The following is a 21,840-nucleotide window of genomic DNA, read 5'->3' as shown; positions in this document are numbered from 1 at the left end:
AGAGAAAAAAAAAGTGCGTCACGAGGAAGATGGAGTGACAGTACAGTGGGTAGGGGATTTGCTTTGTGTGAGGTGACCCGGGTTTGATCCCTGGCATCCCATAGGGTCCCCTGAGCATCGCCAGGAGTAATTCCTGAGTGCAGAGCCGGAAGTAACCCCTGAGCATCACTGGGTGTGACCAATATAGCCAATAAATAAAGTGCATCGTGATAAGGCTGGAGAGACAGTATAGCGGGTTAGTGCTTGACCTTGCATGCGGCTGACCCGGCTTTGCTCCCCAGCACCCCATAGGATTCCCCGCGTGCATCAGGGGTGACCGCCTGAGTGTGGAGCCAGGAGTAAGCCCTGAGCGCCGCTGGGTTTGGCTCCCAAACAAACAACAGTAACAACAGCAGATTGCAGCAGGGGGTCTGTAGAGGGGCTTCAAGTGCAGTTTCCAGCATCAACTTTGCCTCTGAATTTTCCCGTGGGCGGGCGGGGGGCGCTCATGGGACCCTGCCCTGGACTCCCCACCTGGCTCAGTGCCACCAAGGCTGGGCCAGGAAAGGGGAGCCCTGGGTGGCTGCTTGGGTCTCCCCGCTCACTGCTGCTGTTCTCCTGCCTCAGCTGCCCAACATGTTCGGGAACCTTCGCTCCACGTTCATGGCGCTCATGATCGGCTCCTACGCGTCCTCCGCCATCACGTTCCCAGGAGTCAAGGTATGGAGCTGCTGGGGTTTCCCTTTCTGACCTGACATAAGAATGGGCTGGAAAAGAAAAAAAGGGGGGCCGGAGCGATAGCACAGCGGGGAGGGTGTTCGCCTTGCACGTGGCCGACCCAGGTTCGATTCCCCGGCACCCCATATGGTGCCCCAAGCACTGCCAGGAGTAATTCCTGAGTGCAGAGCCAGGAGTAACCCCTGAGCATTGCTGGGTGTGACCCCCCCGCCAAAAAAAAAAGAATGGGCTGGAGGCGACCCGGGTTCCATTCCCAGCATCCCACATGGTCCCCTGAGTACCGCCAGGAGTAACCCCTGTGCATCGCCGGGTGTGACCCAAAAAGCAAAAAAAAAAAAAAAAAAAAGACACGTATATTTTTCATGACAATTTTATTCTATATATCATCAGAATAATATTTATATTTCTTTCTTCTCTTCTATGTTTTGTGTTCTTTCTTTGAACTAATTAAACTAGTTGTAGCTAATATTTTAATTTATTTCAGAGCTCTTGAAAAGTATGGATTTGCACATAGGGGAAACGTGCTAAATACAAGCAAAAGAATAAAACTGAATGCCTATATTACATTATATATAGAAAACCGAATAAAATTTAATTAAAGACTTAAATGTAAGACCTGAAACTCTAAACTCATAGAATAAAGCATAAAGAAAAAGCTTTTTAAAAAAAAAAAAAAAAGAAAGAAAGAAAGGGCTGGAGGGCCAGAGCAAGAGTACAGGAGTACAGCAAGTAGGGCGTTTGCCTTGCACGCAGGGACCTGGGTTCAATCCCCGGCATCCCGTGCGGTCCCCCTTAGCATTGCCAGGAATCATTCCTGAGCACTGAGTGCAGAATAATCCCTGAGCATCACTGGGTGTGGCCCAAACAGCAAAAAGAAGAAAAACAAAAATCAACACCCCAGATGATACCCGAGGACTGGGGCCAGAGTCACAACTGTGAGATTCTGCCTCAGCCAGTCAGTCATTTCAGAGACACTTGCAGGGCTGGGAACATAGGGCACACAGTAGAGAGGGCACAGCTCATGTGTGAGGTCCCTGGGTTCAATCCCCGGGGCTGCTGACTGAGGCAGAAGGAGTGAAAGGAGGAAGAAGAAGTCAGTAAGTAAATGAGCCGTTAGGGGAAAAACTGCAGATTACAGAAGAATTAAGCACATGCTCAGTTTCCCCAAAGAGTTTGAGGATGGGAATGACCCTCTAGGTGGTTTTTTTTTTTTTTCAGCTTTTTGAGTCACACTCGGTGATGCACAGGGGTTATTCCTGGCTCATGCACTCAGGAATTACTCCTGGCGGTGCTCGGGGGGACCATATGGGCTGCTGGGAATCGAACCCCGGTCAGCCATGTGCAAGGCAAACAAACACCCTGCCTGCTGTGCTATCGATCCAGCCCTGACCCTCACTTGTTGTGGAAACAGCAGGCATGGCGGGTGGGTACCCCAAAGATTGGGGCTTATGAAGTCAGGTCTTGAGGAGGCCAGAGTGATGGTACGGCGGGTAGGGAGCTTGCCTTGTACAGCTGACCCGAGTTCCATTCCTAGCACCTCCTAGGGGCCCCTGAGCCTGTCAGGAGTGAGCTCTGAGCACCGTGGCTGTGGCCTAAATCCCAAAAAAGAGCCCCAAAGCAAAGCAAACTTGGCAGATCAGATTGTCTTCCCTCTCATCCGCTGGGCTGGGAGCCCTGGAAGCTCCTGCCTCCCCCACCACTTGAAGAATAGGGTGGGGGGCTTCCTGGGGGCAGCGCTGGGGTTCTGAGCAGAGCAGGGCCCTGGGATCACACATGGGACCCAGACCTCTGCAGAGGGGCTGGAGTGATAGCACAGCGGGTAGGGCGTTTGCCTTACACGCGGCCGACCCGGGTTCGATCTCCGGCATCCCATATGGTCCCCCAAGCACCGCCAGGAGTAATTCCTGAGTGCAGAGCCAGGAGTAACCCTTGAGCATCGCTGGGTGTGACCCAAAAAAAAACCAAACCAGATCTCTGCAGAACTCCTGGTGCTGGGCACGGTAGGCCTGGAACACCCCGCCCCCCCACCCTCCCACCCCCGCCCCACCTCCAGTTACTGTACCTGGACGCACCTGTGAGATAAGACTCAGATTGTATTTGCCCGATAAGCCCTAGGGCAGGTGCCAGCAAGGGGCGGGATCACCGCGGGCAGCCCTGGCACACCGGAAGCCTTCATTTCCTCTTTTGTGCTTAAAGCGAAATGAGGTTGTTTGGTTTGGGCCTCCGTGGCGGTGCCCAGGGGTCCACGCCGTGCCTGGGACTGAGCCCAGGGCTCCCTCAGACAAAAGCCGGGCCTCCAAGTCCCTTGAACAGACATGACCCATTCCCGGGTGCTCACCATGTGTGTGGGGTGATAAGCGAACCCGTCTGCGTCTTCAAAGATAACAGTTGAGGTTTCCGGGACATTTGGAGCTTGTGGTCTGCAACTTTGGCTCCTCGTCGAAGTTCCTTCCCTGCCCCACCCCTCTCCCATCTCTTTTTCTTTTAGTTTTTGGGCCACACCCTGCTTGCCGTGTTCAGGGCGTTACTCCTGGCTCTGTGCTCAGGGCTCACTCCCGGTAGGGCTTGGGGGAAGGGGATCTAACTCTAAGATCAGCCACAAGCAAAGCAGGTGCCTGAAGCCCTGTGCTGTCTCCAGCACCCCCTTTCCCATCTCTTGAGGGGGCTGGGGAGAGGAAGGAGGGGGTTTTAGGCCTGACTCAACTTCCCGCTTGGCTCCCTTGGCTAGCCATGGCCGCCAGGAATGGCCAACGGTCGGCGACCTTTTCTCCGGCCTGGGAGGTCAGTCCCGGTCCAGGACCTGCTCCCGCAGACCTGTCCCCTCCCCGTTCCCCTGGCAGCTCATCTACGATGCAGGCGTGTCCTTCATGGTCATCATGTTCACCTGGTCTGGCCTGGCCTGCCTCATCTTCCTGAACTGTGCTGTCAACTGGCCCAGTGAAGCCTTTCCAGATCCCGAGGACGCCGACTACACGTGAGAGGGGGTGGGGGACCGGGCTGGGCAGGAAGGGGGGGTCCCTCCGCTGCAGAGTGGGAAGGCTTGGGGGCGGGGTGGGGGGGTGGCCACCACTCCGGCAGGATCCCTGTGGCAGTCAGAGCTGCAGATTTGCAAGAGGCCAAGCGTGCGTCCCATGGGTGCTGGTAGCCGCCTGGCAGAGCCGGAGATGAGGCACGGGAACACTGTCCACCTCATGCCCCCGTCTAGGTTTGGGGGGTACAGGAGGCAGGCAGGGCAAGGGAGCCCTGCAATAGCGCCATGAGCCCTGTGGCCCCGGAAGGGGGGGGGATGCCGAGGAACGGGAGACCCCCCAACCCTGACTCTTCTCATGCTCTGTCATCGCGGAAGTCAGGGGGCGGTGCCCACCACCCAGCATAGAGGATGCCAGCCCAGAACTGATGCCAGTGCAGGGTCTGCCCTCTGTCCAGTGCAGTGCCTCTCCCTCAGACCGTGGCCAACAGCCCCGCGCATGCGCATCTGCCGTTTATCCTGGACTAAGCGAGGGAGGGGCTGGAGAGAGAGCTGGGAGCTGGGGGCGGAGGGGTGGGGCCGGGGGTGGGGGGACTGGACTGAGTGCAGCCTTTGCATGCAGGAGCCTCGAACTCCACCATCCCAGGCACTGGAGGTTCCCCGGGCAAACAAACAAACAACCCCCCAAATCCAACAATAACAACAACAAAATACCCTGGAAAAATTGGGGCTGGAGTGATAGCACAGCGGATAGGGTGTTTGCCTTGCATGCCGCCGACCCGGGTTTGATTCCCAGCATCCCATAGGGTCCCCTGAGCACGGCCAGGGGTAATTCCTGAGTGCAGAGTCAGGAGTGACCCAAAAAGAAAAAAAAAAAAACCCTGGAAAAATAAAGGGGACCCAGGGACTGGACTCGGCAAGGTCATTGCCAGAGTGCAAAGGGGCGAATCCAAGGTTAGAAGCCGATTCCCCCGGGGCCCCCGCGCCTTCTCAGTGCTGCCTCCTGGCAACAGGCCAAGTGAAAACCGACTCGGCCACCCTTCCCTCACTGGGCAGCCGTGATAAGCCGGTCCCAGGGCCGGGCCCCTGACACGCGGCTTGGCGCCAGGCGTGGCGGGCAGGGTGTCGGGGTGCTCAGCACCCCAGGGACAGCCCCGGGAGAGCGTGGCGTGATTGGTTCCTGGTGCTGTGGTCTGGCAGGAAGAAGATCAAGCTCAGCGGGCTGGCCTTGGATCACAAGGTGACGGGCGACCGCTTCTACACCCACGTGACCATCGTGGGCCAGCGGCTCAGCCAGAAGGCCCCCAGCCTGGAGGAGGGCGCCGACGTCTTCCTCTCGTCCGAGGATGTGCGCGGCACCTCGGAAAAGCCTTCGGAGAGTGAGTGTCCACCCATCTGGACACTCACGGGAGGGGACGCTCGTGTGCCACCGTGCACAGTGCCCCCCCCCCGCCATCCTCACAACACCCCGTGTGATTTCGCTGGGGGGCCATGCGCCCCCCTCTGCAAAGCACAGTGGGGCATCTGGAGAACTTTGGCGGGTTCAGATATGTGTGTGTGTGTTTTTGTGTGTCGGGGGGTCCAGAGTTGTCCTGCATCACCCTAGCCAACCGGCGCCCCCTGCAGGCCGCCAGGAGTAACTGCGCCCATCTCCACCCTGGGCCACGGATTTCCTGGAAGGCTCTTGCCACCTTGGAGACAGAAGATTGGGATCTGAGTCCCCGATTCCCCAGCACAGGCCCTGTCTGTTGCCTTGGGAACATCACTTAACCCTGCTGTCGCGTTTGGCATCTTTAAGACCAGCCCTGGACACGGGGGCGGTCACATGGCACTTTTTTTTTTTAAATAGATGCTTATTTATTTATTTGGCTTTTTGGGTTACACCCGACGATGCTCAGGCGTTACTCCTGGCTCTGCACTCAGGAATTACTCCTGGGGCTGCTGAGGGACCATGCAGGGTGCTGAGGGACCTTGCAGGGTGCTGAGGATCGAACCCAGTTGGCCGCGTGCAAGGCAAATACTCTACCTGCTGTACTATCACCTTGGCCCCGATCCTGAGATTTTTCGGGCAGATGCAGAACCAGCCACGGGGAGCCCGGGTGGGCCAGCCCTGGAAGGCTGAGTTGGGCTCCTCCTCTATAAAGCACAGTAAAGACAGACCTGGAGAAGGGGCACCAGCTAGAGGGACGGTTGCCGCGGTGACTCAGCCTGAGACCCCCCCAAACGTGCTCTTCTGAGAGCTGGGCGGGAGGCACCTGGGAGGCCAGGGGGACGGAACCCCTTATTTTTTGCAGAGGTCTCATCTGTCCAAAGGCGCAGAGTGACCTGCTTGGGATACTGGGAGGGGAATCTCAGGATGGGAGGTCCTGGGTCTCAGGGCGCCCCCTGCTGTCTCCCCAGAGTCTGTGCCCTTACGCAGAAGCCTCAGCTCCCCCATCTTCCTGTGGAGCCTGGTCACCATGGGCATGACCCAGCTGCGGGTCATCTTCTACATGGCCTCCATGAACAAGATGCTGGAGTACCTGGTGATCAGGGGCCAGGAGCATGGTGAGGCGCGGCGGGGTCCCCCCGGGGGTGGGGGCGGGAGAGACCCCCCTTAAACTGTGCTCACCCTGCCTTCTTCCCCTCCCGACCCCCCCGACAGTGACCGAGGAGCTTCGCCAGCGGGCTGCAGAGACAGGTAAGGGACCAAGCTGCACTTCTGGCCCCGGTCACCCCTCCCCCGCCTCACTGCCCTCTCCGAGGGGCGCTGGGTCTTGGGGGGACGTCAGGGCGGGAGCGTGTGCCTGCTCCTCACCCCACTTCTCTCTCCGTGTCCCACCCAGTGGGGTTCTACTCGTCCGTCTTTGGGGCCATGCAGCTCTTGTGCCTTATCACCTGCCCCCTCATTGGCTACATCATGGACTGGAGGATCAAGGACTGTGTGGACACCCCCGCAGAGGGCGCTGCCTCCGGAGAAGCCAGGTGATGACCCGCCCAGGGATGGGACAGGGTGGAGCTAGGGCTTCCCACTCCCTTTCTCCTGAGTGTTCCGTTTTGGGCCACACCTGACATTGCTCAAGGGTTACTCCTGGCTCCGCACTCCTGGCGGGGCTCGGGGCACGCTATGGGATGCCGGGGATCAAACCCAGGTCCGCCACGTGCAAGGACAATCAATGCCCTCTCTGCTCAGGCCCCAGGTCCTAGGTTTCTAGCGGCAGGAAGAACAAGGGCTCTCTGGGGAGCACCAGTGCTAAGGGCTCTCCCTTCGTTCCTCGATCGCCTCCCAGGAGGGCTCCCCCCCACCTCCTAGTACCATCTCATCCGGGGGCCTTAGGATTTCAGCAGAGGAATCTGGGGGCGCCCAGACCACTGCAGCACCCGCTGGGGAGGCTGTTGGCTGCCGCTCCCGAGCGCCCCCTTGTGGCACTTGCTGGGAGGTCCTTTCCTCTGCATCTCGCCTTCCTGCAGTGCAAAATCAAGAGAGATCAATAAATAGGAGCTGCCAGGTGCCTCTGCCTGTTGAGCGTGCACCCAGCGGTGATCAGGGGTCACTCCTGGCAAGGCCCAGGGGACCTTACGCGGTGCCAGTGTGGGCGACATGCAGAAGACAAGCGTCGTAACCCCTGGACTATCCCTCCAGCTCCTGCAATGCCTTTTGTCATGTCAGCTCAGACCGTGGCCGCACTGTGGCCCCGGGTACCGGGGCCCGGCTGCACGCTGAGAGCCCTGGGCACTGTCTTCTTGTTGGCACTTGGGTCTGGCGCGGAGGTCTCCGGTGGCCAGTGCCGCCTCCCTTGTCCCCTGCCCTCTGCTCCTCATGGCCCGGGGCCCTCAGCAGGGACGTCTGGGCAGCGTGCCCTCAGCCTCGCCTCCTGCCATCCCTGCCCCGCCTGCCCCAGAGAGGGGGGCCTGGCTGCGCCTCCTTCTGTCCAGGCTGCTGGGCCGGGACACTTCCCTGGGGCCTGCCCTCACCCCACATTTCCTGTTAGCCTGCACTCACGTTCTCCCCGAGCTGTGCAGGATTGGGGAGAGCTGTCTGGGGAGGGGTCCTCTGGGCCGGGAAAGTTTTCAGGCCAGAAGGAGAGTACAGTGGACAAGATGCTGACCTTGAATCCAGCTGACCAGCTGGCACCCTAGAGGGTCCCCCAAGCACTGCCAAGAGTGATCCTTTAGGGCAGAGCCAGGCGTAAGCCCTGAGCACCTCAGGCTGAGACCCCAACACAAAGCAGGACACTTTCTCTCTTTTTTTTTTTTTTTGGTGGGGGGGGGTCACACCCAGCGGTGCTCAGGGGTTCCTCCTGGCTCTGCAATCAGGAATTGCTCCTGGCGGTGCTCGGGGAACCCTATGGGATGCCGGGGATCAAACCTGGGTTGGCCACGTGCAAGGCAAGAGCCCTCCCCGCTGTGCTGTTTTTTTTTTTTCTTTTTGGGTCACACCCGGCGATGCACAGGGGTTACTTTTGGCTCTGCACTCAGGAATCACTCCTGGCGGTGCTCAGGGGACCCTATGGGATGCTGGGAATCGAACCTGGGTCGGCCGTGTGCCACGTGCAAGGCAAACACCCTCCCCGCTGTGCTATCGCTCCAGTCCACCCGCTGTGCTGTTTGACAGTTTTCCACTCTGGAATCTGCACCTTCACGCGAGGCCCCGGGGTGCCGGCAGCGTGGGCGCTGCTGCACTGTGCGAGCTCTGGCTGGGCCGTGGTTTTCTGCTCTTTTCTGCTGCCCCTATGCTGAGGCCCCCGGGGAGGGCAGGACTCGGGGTCGAGGGGTGCTGGGGCAGAACCAAAGTGACAGCTGCTGATGGCGTTCCCCCCTTGAGGACAGGTCGGCCAGTAAGTCGGCCCGACCGCGGTACCGCAAGATCCAGAAGCTCACCAATGCCATCAACGCCTTCGTCCTGACCAACATTCTGCTGGTGGGGTTTGGCGTCACCTGCCTCATCCACAACCTGCACCTCCAGGTACCCCTCCCAGCCACCCCCTCGCTTACGGGGCGTCTCTGGGCCTGCCTGTTTGGGGTGGGGTCCTCGGGCAAGGTGTTCCCTTGTGGAGGGGCCAGGTGAGGGGGGGTCACCCCAGCATCCTCCTTCCCCGCCCCTCTTGCTGGCACCCCCTCCCCCCTCTCCCCTCACCTCTCTTTTCACTTTCAGCTCGTGACCTTTGTCCTGCACACCATGGTTCGTGGTTTCTACCATTCGGCTTGTGGGGGCCTCTACGCTGCCGTGTGAGTAGGACCCCCCCGCTCCCCGCCACCGGCACCCCCGCTGCCTTCTGAAACCCCGCCCCCCGCTCCCCGACCTATCCAGAGGACCCCAGAGTCCAAAGGACCCAACTCCCCTCCGAGATTCTTCTCCGGAGTGGGGGTTGTCCTGGAGGCGTGGGGGTCCACAGCCCCCTCCGAGCCCCCTCCAGGCCGGGGTGACCTCCACTGGGGCAGGCTCTCCCGGTGTGGGGAGGACCCCAGTTTCTCCTTCCCTTAGAGCCGTATTTCTGGGGGGCACTGGGATGAGGGGGAGAGTTATCTTTGGGGGTGCTTCCTGTCTGTTCATTTCCAGAAGGTGGATTTCCAGGGGCGGGGGGCGCTGTTTCTTTCTTTTTCTGGAAAGGGTCAAAAGCATCTGGGCACATCTGGGTGAGGCTGGTGGAGTGGCACTGGGGGATCTGTCTGTACCCCCCCCAGCCAGTCCGGTTGAAATTTCCGGGTTTCCCCGTGTAACTTTCAGCTTGCAGTTGTTGCCCGGCGCCCGGCTCCCTTTTCGCTTCTCCCCTGCTTGCCCCAGCCCCACACTGCCCATGTGGACGCGGGTAAGGTCAGCTCGGGGTCAGCGCACGGCCCTCCCGCCCGCTGGCTCAGCCCTGGCTTCCTCCTTGGTGCCACCTCACGGTCATGCCTCATGATTCTTCTGCACATGTGTCCCCCCTCCGCCCCTCTGCCAGCCCCACCCTCACTCCACCCCTTCCCCGGGGTCCACCCCCCACCCCCCTCCCTCCACACCTGCCCTCACCCTCCCTCTGTCTATTTTTAACGCAGGAGCTGGGGACACCTGTTAGGACATAACTCTGCGTGTCACTCCAGCACGGCACCCCGCCCCCCTACTCCCCCATCCCCCCTGCCCCCCCTCCCCTGACCAGAGAAGCTGGTGGCTCGCGCCTCTGGGCTCTGGGCCCCGGCCCTCTGCCATCCACCTCCTGGTCATGTGGCCCCACCCCTGTGGTCATGAACCCCAGCCAGGCCTGGCCCTGACCCCAAGCCTGTGCCGCCCGCCCTCCTGCTAGAACATTCCTCCCCTGCTGAGCTCCCCTCCAGACACCCTCCGGTCCCGGTCCCGCTGTCCTTGTTGGCCTACCGCATTCCCGGGCACTGTCCCCACCCAGGGTCTCCGCTTCCGGCCCGAGAGCGGGCTGGAAACACGTGCCCTGAACAGTGTCTGCACATTGGGGGTCACTGCAGGTCAGGAGAGCCCGGGGGCCGAGGAGTTGGCTCCTAGGACTGGAGGAGGTGCAGGGGGCCCCGGTTCCATCCACCCCACCCAGCCCCTGGGAGTGATCCCTGAGCATGAATTGGGAGTAGCCGCTGAGCACCGCTGGGTGTGTCCCCAAAACGAGAGAGAGAGAGAGACAGAGAGACAGAGAGACAGAGAGACAGAGAGACAGAGAGACAGAGAGAGATGTTCTCCCTGCATCTAGCACAGTGGGTAGGGCATTTGCCTTGCACGCGGCCGACCCGGGTTCGATTCCCAGCATCCCATATGGTCCCCCAGCACCACCAGGAGTAATTCCTGAGTGCAGAGCCAGGAGTGACCCCTGTGCATTGCTGGGTGTCCCTCGCCCCTGTCCCTCACACGGTAGGTGTCAGTAGCCAGCTCTGACCCTGACGTCCCAGCGTCATCCTGGAGGCCCTCGGTGAAAAGAGCTTGTGCCAGAAGGAACCGGAACTTTAGTTTGTTTGGGGGCCACAGCTGGTGGCGCTCTGGGCTGACTCCTAGCTCTGCACTCAGGGATCCCTCCTGGTGGGCTCAGGGGACCATGTGGGGTGCCAGGGATCGAACCTGGCTTGGCCGTGTGCAAGGCCAGTGCCCTGCCCACTGTGTCATCTCCACCCCCCTGAAAACGGCCAGATCGTGCTCGGAGTGCCCAGGGCCACTTCTGTCTTCTGTCTTCTGTCTTTTTGTTGTTGTTGTTGTTGCTGCTGCTTTTTGGGTCACACCCAGCGATGCTCAGGGGTGACTCCTGCCTCTGCACTCAGGAATTACTCCTGGCAGTGGGATGCCGGGGATTGAACCAGGGTCACTGGTGTACAGTGGCAACATCCTCCCCGCTGGACTATCACTCCAGCCCCCAGGGCCACTCCCGGTGGTGTCCGCCTCCCAGGCCAGCGGGTCGGGACTCACGCCTTGGCGATACGCTGCTGGGACCCACTGGAGATCCACCTGGTCATGCCCGGGACCGAACCCGGGGCCCTCTGCAGGCCAGGCCTGTGCCGCCAACCCCCTCCAGGCCCCGATGTGCCGTCTTAACCTCCTTCCTGTCCGGGTAACCCAGAGCAGCAGGGGGGTATGGGGGGCCACCTCCCCCTGAGTCATGTATGACCCCCCCGCCTCATTCCAGGTTCCCGTCCAACCACTTCGGGACGCTGACGGGCCTGCAGTCCCTCATCAGCGCCATGTTTGCTCTCCTCCAGCAGCCGCTCTTCATGGCCATGGTGGGCCCCCTGAAGGGCGAGCCCTTCCACGTGAGTACACAGGCACGGGAGTACACAGTCCCTCGGTCCTTGCCTCTCTGGTCTGGCACAGCCAGACCAGAGCATTTCTTTTTATTTTATTTTATTATTTATTTATTTATTTATTTATTTTGCTTTTTGGGTCACACCCGGTGTTGCACAGGGGTCATTCCTGGCTCATGCACTCAGGAATTACCCATAGCGGTGCTCAGGGGACCCTATGGGATGCTGGGAATCGAACCCGGGTCGGTTGCATGCAAGGCGAACGCCCTCCCCGCTGTGCTATTGCTCCAGTCCCAGCATTTCTTTTTATTTTTTATTTTGCTTTTTTTGGGTCACACCTGGCGATGCTCAGGGTTTACGCCAGGCTCTGGGCTCAGGAATCGCTCCTGGTGGTTGGACCAGGGGACCCTGTGGGTTGCTGGGGATCAGACCTGCTCGGCCACGTGCCAGCCAGGCCAGAGCCCCTTGCCCGCTCCGGCCCGGAGTGTGTAAGAACAAGCTCGCAGGGATTTCGTCCTGATTCAGTCGGCTCCGCTGTGCCGGTGACTCTCCCCAGCGCCCGCAGAAAAGGGGTTCCTCCTCCCCCCTCTCTCAGACCTGCAGTCACGGGTATGCCGGAAAGGCCTTTCTCCCCGGGGCCTGGGGCTCGGTCCCTTTCTTTTAGTTCTCGTGTTTGGGCCACCCCTGGGGGTGGCAGCACCCCCGATTCCTGGCTCTGAGCACTGGAATCACTCCTGGCTGCCTGGGGGGGGCATGTGGGAGGCTGAGGGCTATCCCTGTGGGGCACCCACTCCCCTAAATCTCTACTGTCCCCACCTCACCCCTACAACCACTGTGACCCGAAGGCTGTTTGCCGAACCCTGGGTTACTAGGCATTCCACTCCCAAGTCACCTCTGGGAGTTTACTCTTTGCACAGTGCTCCCCAGGGGACACTCAGGTGAGATGACTGGCCCCATCCTGGGCTGAGCCAGTGTCAGCCACGTGGGGGTCTCTGGCCCTCAAATCCACAGCCTGCCTTGCCCAGGCTGCACGCCCAGCAGCATGAATGCACCTTGGAGCCCCCCACGGAGACCGGCTCTCAGCCCCTTCAAAAGTGCAAGCGCACAGCCCCTGGGGCCCGTGCCCTCCGGAGGTCCCATTCCGGGTAGACGACCTGAGTCAGGCGTTCAGACCAGCCTCGGGGGGCTGGGGGGCTGGGAGAGCGGGGAGGGCACTTGCCTGGCATACAGCTGACCCTGGTTCGATCCCTGGCACACCCCATATGGTGGTCCTTAACCCTCATACACACACACACACACACACACACACACACACACAAACCTGACCCTGGTTCAGTCCCTGGCACACCCCATATGGTGGTCTCCCAATATACACACACACACAACACACACACACCCGACCCTGGTTCAGTCCCTGGCACATCCCATATGGTGGTCTCTCAACACACACACACACACACACACACACACACACACACACACACACACACACACACACCCCAGACTGACTGTGCATGTAGTGATGGAGACACACACAGCCGACCCTGGTTCAGTCCCTGGCACACCCCATATGGTGGTCTCCCAACACACACACACACACACACACACACGCACACACACACACGCACACACACACACACGCACACACACACAGTGACTGTGCATGTAGTGGTGGTGGAGACACGGGCTGCTTCCTGTAGGACCTTTTCCCTCTGGGAAGCTCAGGAGGGTCCCCGGAGGGTCCCTGACGCTTTCTCTCTCTTATCCTCCAGATGAACTTGGGCCTCCTGCTCTTCTCTTTCGTGGGATTCCTGCTCCCTGCCTACCTCTTCTATTACCGTGCCAAGCTGCGGCGGGAGTACGCGAACACCGACTGGGAGGGCCCGATGAAGGCCTAGTGCTCGGAGCACCCCCCTCCCGGGGACGCGGGGGACAAGCAGCCGAGCAACCACTGGGCGTTTCTACCTGAACCAGACACACAGCCAGCGCCCGCGGATTTATAAATACCAAGAGAAGTTCTATTTTTGTAGGGACTTGCTAAAAGGGAAAAAACAACGGGAAAAAAAAAAACCTAAAAAAAAAAAAGTCCCCCCAACACAACGCTCCATTGACTGAAGACAGCCCTGGGCTTGGGGGTGGGCCCTTGGGGGGGTCTTCTTCCTGGGGCTTCCCCGCCCCCCTTTTTTTTCCCCCTGGGGGTACTGGGATCCACCAAGAATGGTCCCAGCAGGGGGGCACAGGCATGTGTGTGGGTGTGAGTGTCTTTGTGGGCATGTGTGTGTGTCTGCGACAACCTTCCCCCCCTCGAGGAAAGGGGCCTGGGTGCTGGCTGTGTCCTGGCTGGAATGTGCGGGGCGGGTGGGTAACCCCCTGCCGGGGGGCTGGAGGGCGGGTTCCCTCCCTGGTGCTGCTGTGGGCCCTTGCAGATCTTAGAGGCAATAAAAAGGGAAGTGAGAGACTGGCTAGCGTGTGCTGTGTCTTCCCACACCCCAGCCGCCTTCCTCACCCGGGCCGAGCTGGGCATGAAGTAGGACACCTCAAGTGTCAGGCTGGCTGGTCCTGGCTGTGTGACTCACCTCCCACAGCTGCCCTCGGCTCCTCCCCCACTTCCCAGGGTTTAGGGGTGTCCCCCCCCACCACCACCCCCCAGGGAGGCTGGCTGGCTTCATCAGGCCAACAGGGGCTGGAGGCTTTAGAAAGAAAGCTCTGGAAGCATCCATCCTTGGGGGCCTGGTGAAAGTAACACATTCTCTCCCCCCCCCCCCAGCCTCCTGTTTTTATCTTAAAGCTTCATGCAAATGAGGAGCTGCGTTGTCTACTAGATTTACATTCACTTTTAACATTTCTTGAATTGAAGCTCGAACATTCCCTCCCGGAAGTGGAGACACCATTTTTGAAGACAAGGACAGTCAGGAAGATCTACCTAGTTTATAAAGCCCTGCCCAGCCCAGGTCTGAGTCGGAGGCCAAAGCCTCAGGCCCCCAGAATAAGCCACGCCAGGGATGGACCCCGGGGATGGACCCTGGGGATCTCACTGTGGCTTTGCAGGAGAGGAAAGCGCAGAAAGGTGGAAGGTCAAGGGCACCGGCTCTGCTGGAGCCCTGGAGTGGGTAGGCCAGTGCAAGAGTGCGCAGAAAAGGTTTATCCAAAAACTTCATTAACCCTTGGAGAACCCCCCCACCCCCAAGGTGAGCACTGGGAGACCAGATTCCCTTTGGAACTTATGGACACAGGTTGACCGGTCCACTTAAGCAGAAAAGAAAGAGGGGCTGGAGCCATAGCACAGCGGGTAGAGCGTTTGTCTTGCACGCGGCCTACCCGGTTCGATTCCCAGCATCCCATAGGGTCCCCTGAGCACCATCAGAAGTGATTCCTGAGTGCAAAGGCAGTATTAACCCCAGTGCATCGTCAAAAAGCAAAAAAGAAAAATGAAGGATCTGTCGGACGACTGGTGGGTCAGGGCGGATGACAGACTGGGAGGGCGTGCGCGCCCCCCACCCCAACCCCCTCATCTTCCCCCCAATACCAACACGGAGGGAGCCAGACAGCACCCAGCAACGGCCTGATGGGTGCCCAGAGACCCCTCGGGTCTGTCGGTTGCCCCTCGGGTCTTGACTTTCTGAAGTTTGGTGAAGGTGGCGGCTAGAGAGGCGGCGGGGTAGGGCGGGGAGTGGGGGGGCTCGGCGGGGCTGGGTTGGGGTGCGGGCTGCGGGGTCGGCCCCGGAGCGCGAGCGCGCGCGCCCGCTGTGCCCGGCGTGCCCGGCAGGGGGCGCTGCGTGGCCGCTGCGGGGACCCAGCGGGCGGGCGAGGGGGGCAGGGGACCCCCCCCTCGCCCCGCGCGCAAGTATCTGCTCTGCCAGGGGCGCCACCTCCAGCCCCCTCGCCGGGCTTGGCTCTCCTCCCCTCGACCCCCATCTCTCCGAGCCTGACCTCCAGCGCCCCACGACGGCTGGCGGAGAGGGTGGGCGCGCGGGCCCCCGGCCGGCACAGGACTCGGAGCGGAGCGCGGGGCGAGGCCCCCCGGGGCTGGCGGGCGTGTCTCGGGGAGGGGGGCGCCCCCCACTCCACCTCCCGGGTTGGGGAGCTCGGGGAGGGGGGCTGGGCCGGGGCGGAAGCGCGCCGAGCCGTGTTTGTCGCGGCGCTGCCGAGCAGAACAGATGGCTGGGGAGGGGAGAGGGTACGTGGAGGGGAGGAGGAGGGGTGCGGGGGCTGGAGGATGAGGAACGAGGAATTTCGACGCCCCGAGTCTCCCAGGAGAAGCCCCCCTCCCCAGCTCTGCCCAAGCCCGGGGGCTCTGCCTTTGTCCCGGCGCGCCCTGGCCTCGGGCCTCTGGCCCACCCTGCGGCGCGCCCCCCGCCCCCGCTGACTTCCCTGAGACCACCCTCCCCTCCCCGATACCCCCATCCCAGGCGCTGGCCCCGCCGCCCGGGGGTCGAGGCCTCGGGGAGCAGCCCGGGGCGCAAGGGTTAACGGGGCCCTGCACGGGCAGGGCCGAGGGGGCGGTGGGAAGCGGGTTCCCGAGCTGGGAGCGAGTTCAGGGATCGTAAATAGCAGAGGGAAAACGTGTTAATTGGAACTTTATGCAGATGAGCGGGGACGCGGGCTGGGGGTGGCGGGAGGGAGAAGGTCAGACGGCGCTGGACCCGGGCCAGCCGGAGCTGGGGGCTCGCACGCGCACCCCCAAACCTGCGCGCCGCACCCCTGCGGGGCTGGCTCGGCCCTGCGCCACGCGCGCACCGGGGGTGGGGTTCGTCCAGGCTCTTCCCCATCTCGGACCCTTCTGGAAGCTCAGAGTGTGACCTCCGAGGACAGCTTCCCATGGGTCCCCATTGCCCAGTGTCCTCCCCGCCCCCAACACCCCCCCTCCTCCCGCACCTCGGTTCTGCACGGGTGTCCTCGCACTCAGCTCCGCCTCCCCCTCCCCTCACCCGCTCTCCACGCCGGGCCACTGTCTCCAACTTTCACCAAAGTGTGCGTGGGGGCGCGGGGTGGGGTGTGGAGCTGACATTTCTCGGCTCTCTCCTCTCTGCCCCCCACTGACCACCCCCACGTGTGCGAAGTTTCTCAGCCTTTAGCATGCTGCAGAAACTACTCACCCCCACTCGTTAAAATGCGCATTCCGGGGCCCCCTGAAGACGTCTGAGTCAGCAGGGGGCCCAGGGCGCCGGAATCTGCATTTCAGCAGCTTCTCACCTCACGCAGATGTAAGAGACCTTCATTTTTAGAAACGGTGCTGAGGACGGGTGGGCTGGGGAACCGGTTTCCTCCCAGCTCCGGCGCTCCACGCCACCCCCCTCCTCTGCGTGCCCAACTCTGGTTCCTGGGAAAGGCCCCTGCTTGGAGAAAGAAGGAGCCAGGGAGGAAGGAGGGTGTATCTGCTCTCCCTCCCCCCCTGTTTCCCCCTCCCTCCCTTCCTCCCTCCCTCCCTCCTTCCCTCCCTCCTTCCCTTTCTGACCTCGGGTTCTTAGGAGCCCACAGGACTTAGTGGAGAATGGCAGCCGCCAAAGTTCCCACCACCCAAAGAAAGGGCCCGCCGCCCCCTCCCCTCCAAGGCCTGGAAGGAAGTGGCCTGGAGAGGTGACGGCAAGCATGTAGGTCACCTTTTCATGGGCTGTTGCACTCACTTCCCCACGATGACTCGATTTAGACAGGTGCTATTATTGCCTCTGGGTTACCTTAAAAAAAAAAAAAGACTGTGAGAGGATGTTCAGAGAGGTTAAGTAACTTGCCCCAGGTCACACCGCCAAGTACATGTGAGAACCACGAAATCGTATACTTTTCTATCCCAGAATCATCTTCCCAGGTCTGCCCACCCTGCCGTCTGTCTGTCCCCCCCTCCCTCCCGCCTCCCCCCCCCCCCCCCGCCCGGAGGCCATGGGAGCGTGGGGAAGGGCATCGTGTCCAGGATGAAAGGAGCTGCTCGGGTTTCGGAACATCTGACAGGTCTGGTTGGAGGCATTAAATATTCATGTAGAAACCTGACCCGACCTGGACCTGGGGCCCGGCCACCTGGACTGTCCCCTCCCTGGCTTCGTGGCCTCTCCAAGCCGGGTGGGCAAATTGCCTTCCCCAGGGAGGGTGGACTAGGTCTCTAAGAGCCAGTGCTCAGCTGCCGCGGAGCAGAGCCGCGCGCTCTCTCTCCATCCTCGCGGCGACTGTAAGAACCTTAGAGGCTTAAGGGCTCGGCATCTGGCGTCCTTCTGCGCTGGCGGCGCCGAGGGATGCTCCCGCTCGGGGCCGGCCGAGGGATGCAGCCTGGCTGCGATCCCCAAGGTGGCCAGTGGGGGGCAGCCATCCGCTTGGAGATGCCCCGAGCAGAGCCCGGCCACCGTTTTTTGAAGGACGTGAACCCCCCTCCACCCCGCCCGGCTGAGGTTAAAGAGATGCAGTTTTGACCTTGAGGGCAGAGCCCTGGAAACTCTCATCCGAGTAGAGGAGGGAGGGGAGAGGATTCCTAGTCTGGGGGCACTGAGGGAGAGTGTAAGGCGAGTTTGTGGCTTTCACCAGCTTGGAAACGGCACGCTGCAGTCATCCGAGCTGGAGTGAAGGGTCGGGGCAAGGCTTTGCGGAGGATGGGGGGGAGGGGGCAAAGAGCAGTAGAAAGGCAATAGGTCCCAGACCCCAGAGGACCCTTGGCGAGTCATTAAGGTGTTTTTTTTCTTTCACCTGTAGGCACTGGGGAGCGATGGTTCCTGATGAGGTAATGCAGATTTCCTGGCTACCCCAGGCAGGCTGGGTGGGAGGAAGCAAACGCTTGAATGTAGGGAAACCAGAGGGGACGTTATTGCTATTTTCTCCTTTATTCGAGGCATGAGGTAATGAGACAGAGCAGGGAGATGGCAGGGGGAATGGAGAGGAAGGGAGGGGACAGGGGAACCAGAAGATTAGGGAAAGGGGGATTAACTACTGGGAGTTTGGAAGAGAATCTGCAATGTGTGCGGGGGTGGGAGGGATTGGGGGGTGCACTCCCAGTATTCAAGGGGCAGATGGGCTTTGAACCTTGGCGGGGGGGTTCAGGAGTCTTGGACAAATGCTTTATGCTTTTTTTTTTTTCCTTCCAGTGCCTCAGTTTCCCCATCAGATGATCAGTGGCCGGGTGGGTCTGGATAGCCCTGCTTTCCTGTCAGTCTCCCTCTATTTTCAGGGCATCTGACTCAAAGCTGTGAGTGGGGTTTGCTTGTAGAGGCTGGAGAGGGGGTGAGGGGGGCGTCTGAGATCTCTGGGGATGGTCTTCGTGCAGGGTCCCCCCCTCAGAGCGGCTGTGTGTGCCTGTCAGAATCTGGGGTACAGCTGCCTGCTCGTGGGGCCCGTGGGAGTCGGCGTGCCTGCACGTGCCCCTCTCCAGCTCACTGTGCGAGCGTGCACGCGTGGGTGTGCACGTGACGGGCGGGCGTCCGTGGGCCTGTCTGGGCCCGGGGCGGGGGCGGGTGGCATCGCTCTGGGCTTCTTCCTGAGGCTCACACACTCCTCTTGCTTTCGCTGTTCGGAAATAGCATCTGGACCCAAGGCCCATGAATATTTCACAATGATAATTCAGTGACCTGGACAGCCGGCTGCTGGTTTCCCAGCATCCTCCCTCCCCTGCCCTGGCCGCGGCAGCCCCTCCTCCAGCATAGCTCAGCCAGGCCTGGCTAGCCCCCTCCTGCCTGCCGCTCTGTCCTCTCCTCAGAGTCCGCCGGTGAGCCCCCAGAGTCACCTCTCCTGCCCCCACGTCCCAGGTGACCCACACCCGAAGTCTCCTTGCCTCAGGCCAAGGTGTTCACTCCTCCCCATTTCTGCCTCTTTGCTGGCCACCAGAACCACCACATCTCAGCACCCCTCCTCTGTGAGCCCCCAGCTTCCGGGACCCCCCCCCTTTCCCCGGCCACTTCCCAGGTTAGCTTCTTCTTCCTTTTTCTTTTTTTCTTTTGGCTACATCCAGTGGTGCTCAGGGCTTACTCCTGGCTCTGCACTCTACCCTCAGGAATCACTCCTGGCGGTGCTTGCGGGACCCTATGGGATGGGAATCGAACCTGGGTCGGCTGTATGCAAGGCAAACACCTTACCTGGCTGTGCTATCGCTCCAGACCACTGTTAGATTCCTTTTTTTGGGGGGGGGCACACCCAGTGATGCTCAAGGGTTCCTCTTGGCTCTGTATCCAGGAAATTACTCCCGGCAGTGCTCTAGGGACCATATGAGATGCTGGGGATCGAACCTTGGTCAGTTGGGTGCAAAGTAAGTGCCCTACCCACTATACTATCGCTCTGACCCTCCAGGTTAGATTCTTTTTTTTTTTTTTGCTTTTTGGGTCACACCCAGCGATGCTCAGGGGTTACTCCTGGTGGTGCTTGGGGGACCATATGGGATGCCGGGGATCGAACCCGGGTCGGCCGCGTGCAAGGCAAACGCCCTACCCGCTGTGCTATCGCTCCGGCCCCCTCCAGGTTAGATTCTTAAGTTTGAATTTAAACCTTTGATGTTCTCCTCAGTTTCTTTATGAATTCACCTATAGTCTTCATTCCAAATCTTTCTAAAAAAAAACACACACACGCACAAATGTTTTGGGCCACACCTGGCAGTGCTCAGGGCTTACTCCTGACTCTGCACTCAGGAATCAGTCCTGGCATGCTCGGGGGACCATCTGGGATGCTGGGGATGGAACATGGATGGGCCGTGCACAAGGCAAGCGCCTCCCTGCTGTGCTGATGCTCTGGCTGCATCCCAAATCCCTCTTAGGCTGGGATCTTCCCTTTCTGGCCTTCCTCCTTACACCAGAAATACGGGGTTTCTGGGTGTAGCCACCCCAACTTAGAATATTTGTTCCTTACGCCCAGCCAAGAAAAGGGTGGTGGGGGGAAGAGGTGTGTCTCTGAAATGGGGGTGGGATATGACCTCAGCTACAGTTGCTGGGCACTTTTCCTTTGCTTAAAGAAGGTAAAATTTTTTTCTTTTTTTTGGGGGGGAGGTCACACCCAGAGATGCTCAGGGGTTACTCCTGGCTCATGCACTCAGAAATTACTCCTGGCGGTGCTTGGGGGACCATATGGGATGCCAGGGATCGAACCTGGGTCGGCCGTGTGCAAGGCAAACGCCCTACCCGCCGTGCTATCGCTCCGGCCCCCAAAGAAGGTAGATTTGCAGAGGCCCACTGAGTGATTATTTTTCCTCGAAAGGGGGCAGTGATCTCGGTTAAGTTTGGGAGCCCCTGTTAAGGGTTGCCAGGAACAGGCGTGCAGACTGTGCACGGAGCAAAAGCACACGCTGAAATCCTGCCTCAGGCACGGCTTGCTTAAGGGGTTGGCTCTGGGAGGGGGCCTGGGTCCCCTAGTACCTTTATTTTGTTCAGATCTGCCCCCAAACTGGGTCTCTGACCCTCTGATGTGTGTCCCGACCTTGCAGAGGCCCTGGGAACTTGCTCTTCTTTCCTGAAGGAAAGGAGGGACCATGGGCCGGGCTGGAGGCCTTCCCCTGGCCCAGTGGCACCCCCTCTCCAAAGCCAAGAGCATGCAGGGGCCAGAGGGAGCTGCTTCGTTGAGGGGGTGGAGGCTCTCCTGGAGATGATGGTGGGTGCCAACATGATGGGATTCAGGACCCTCGGTACCAGGCCTCCTCTGAGCTCTTCTGAGGCCCCTGCCCGCAGCTTCTTCTGGGCACAGGAGCAGAGCAGGACAGACACCCGTGCTCTTGGCTGTGATTATTTCCCCCGTCCTGGCTGGTTCCCCCCCTTTTTTTTAGGGTCACACCCGACGATGCACAGGAGTTACTCCTAGCTCTGCACTCAGGAATTACTCGTGGTGGTGCTCGGGGGACCATATGGGATGCTGGGAATCGAATCCGGGTTGGCTGCATGCAAGGCAAACCCACTGTGCTATTGCTTCAGCCTCACACTCTCCCTCTTTCTGTGGGCTTTTTCTTTTCTTTCTTTCTTTCTTTCTTTCTTTCTTTCTTTCTTTCTTTCTTTCTTTCTTTCTTTCTTTCTTTCTTTCTTTCTTTTCTTTCTTTCTTCCTTCCTTCCTCTTCTTTCTTTCTCTTTTTGTCACACCTGCGATGCTCAGGGGTTACTCCTGGCTCTGCACTCAGAACTTACTCCTGGCGGTGCTCAGGGGACCCTGGGACCCTCCCCACCTCCAGAGCTCCCAAGGGCTGTGGTCCCAAACTTTAGCTTCTTGTCCTGCTAGAGCACTGGGTGCTCCCCTTTTCTCCTAACCCTCCCGGCCTGGACTCCTTTTGTTCTGGGGTCACATGGGGTAATGCTCAGGGGTTACTCCTGGCTCTGTGTTCAGAGATCTCTCCTGCTGGCACTTGGGGGACCTATGGGGTGTCCGGGATAGAACCCAGGTCAGCCGCATGCAAGGCGAGCACCCTCCTTGCTGTGCTATCGTGAGAGCGCCATGGCTTCGACATCCTTCCGGTTCTATCCCCCACCCCGCCTTCGAGGTCCTAAGCCAACACATCTTACAGAAGAAGA

The 21,840-nt window shown here is 60.0% G+C and overlaps 1 protein-coding gene across 3 annotated transcripts in view; it reads left to right on the top strand.

Annotated features, from left to right (window-relative positions):
- SLC43A1 (solute carrier family 43 member 1) overlaps positions 1 to 13,836 on the top strand; it is a 30,165-nt gene extending 16,329 nt beyond the window's left edge. For all 3 annotated transcript variants that reach the window (XM_055142810.1, XM_055142811.1, XM_004620448.2), the window contains 10 exons: positions 607 to 699; positions 3,558 to 3,691; positions 4,886 to 5,064; positions 6,086 to 6,232; positions 6,330 to 6,365; positions 6,511 to 6,649; positions 8,495 to 8,630; positions 8,820 to 8,893; positions 11,278 to 11,401; positions 13,165 to 13,836. In XM_055142810.1, the coding sequence (XP_054998785.1) occupies positions 607 to 699; positions 3,558 to 3,691; positions 4,886 to 5,064; positions 6,086 to 6,232; positions 6,330 to 6,365; positions 6,511 to 6,649; positions 8,495 to 8,630; positions 8,820 to 8,893; positions 11,278 to 11,401; positions 13,165 to 13,290 (1,188 nt within the window). In that variant the 3' untranslated portion in view covers positions 13,291 to 13,836. The remainder of the gene's footprint in view (positions 1 to 606; positions 700 to 3,557; positions 3,692 to 4,885; positions 5,065 to 6,085; positions 6,233 to 6,329; positions 6,366 to 6,510; positions 6,650 to 8,494; positions 8,631 to 8,819; positions 8,894 to 11,277; positions 11,402 to 13,164) is intronic.
- The last annotated feature ends 8,004 nt before the right edge of the window (positions 13,837 to 21,840 follow it).

This window comes from Sorex araneus, chromosome 6 (assembly GCF_027595985.1).
Source record: "Sorex araneus isolate mSorAra2 chromosome 6, mSorAra2.pri, whole genome shotgun sequence".
NCBI classification, from domain to species: domain Eukaryota; kingdom Metazoa; phylum Chordata; class Mammalia; order Eulipotyphla; family Soricidae; genus Sorex; species Sorex araneus.
Note: the sequence above shows the minus strand (reverse complement) of the source record. Positions and strands in the feature narration are given on the sequence as shown.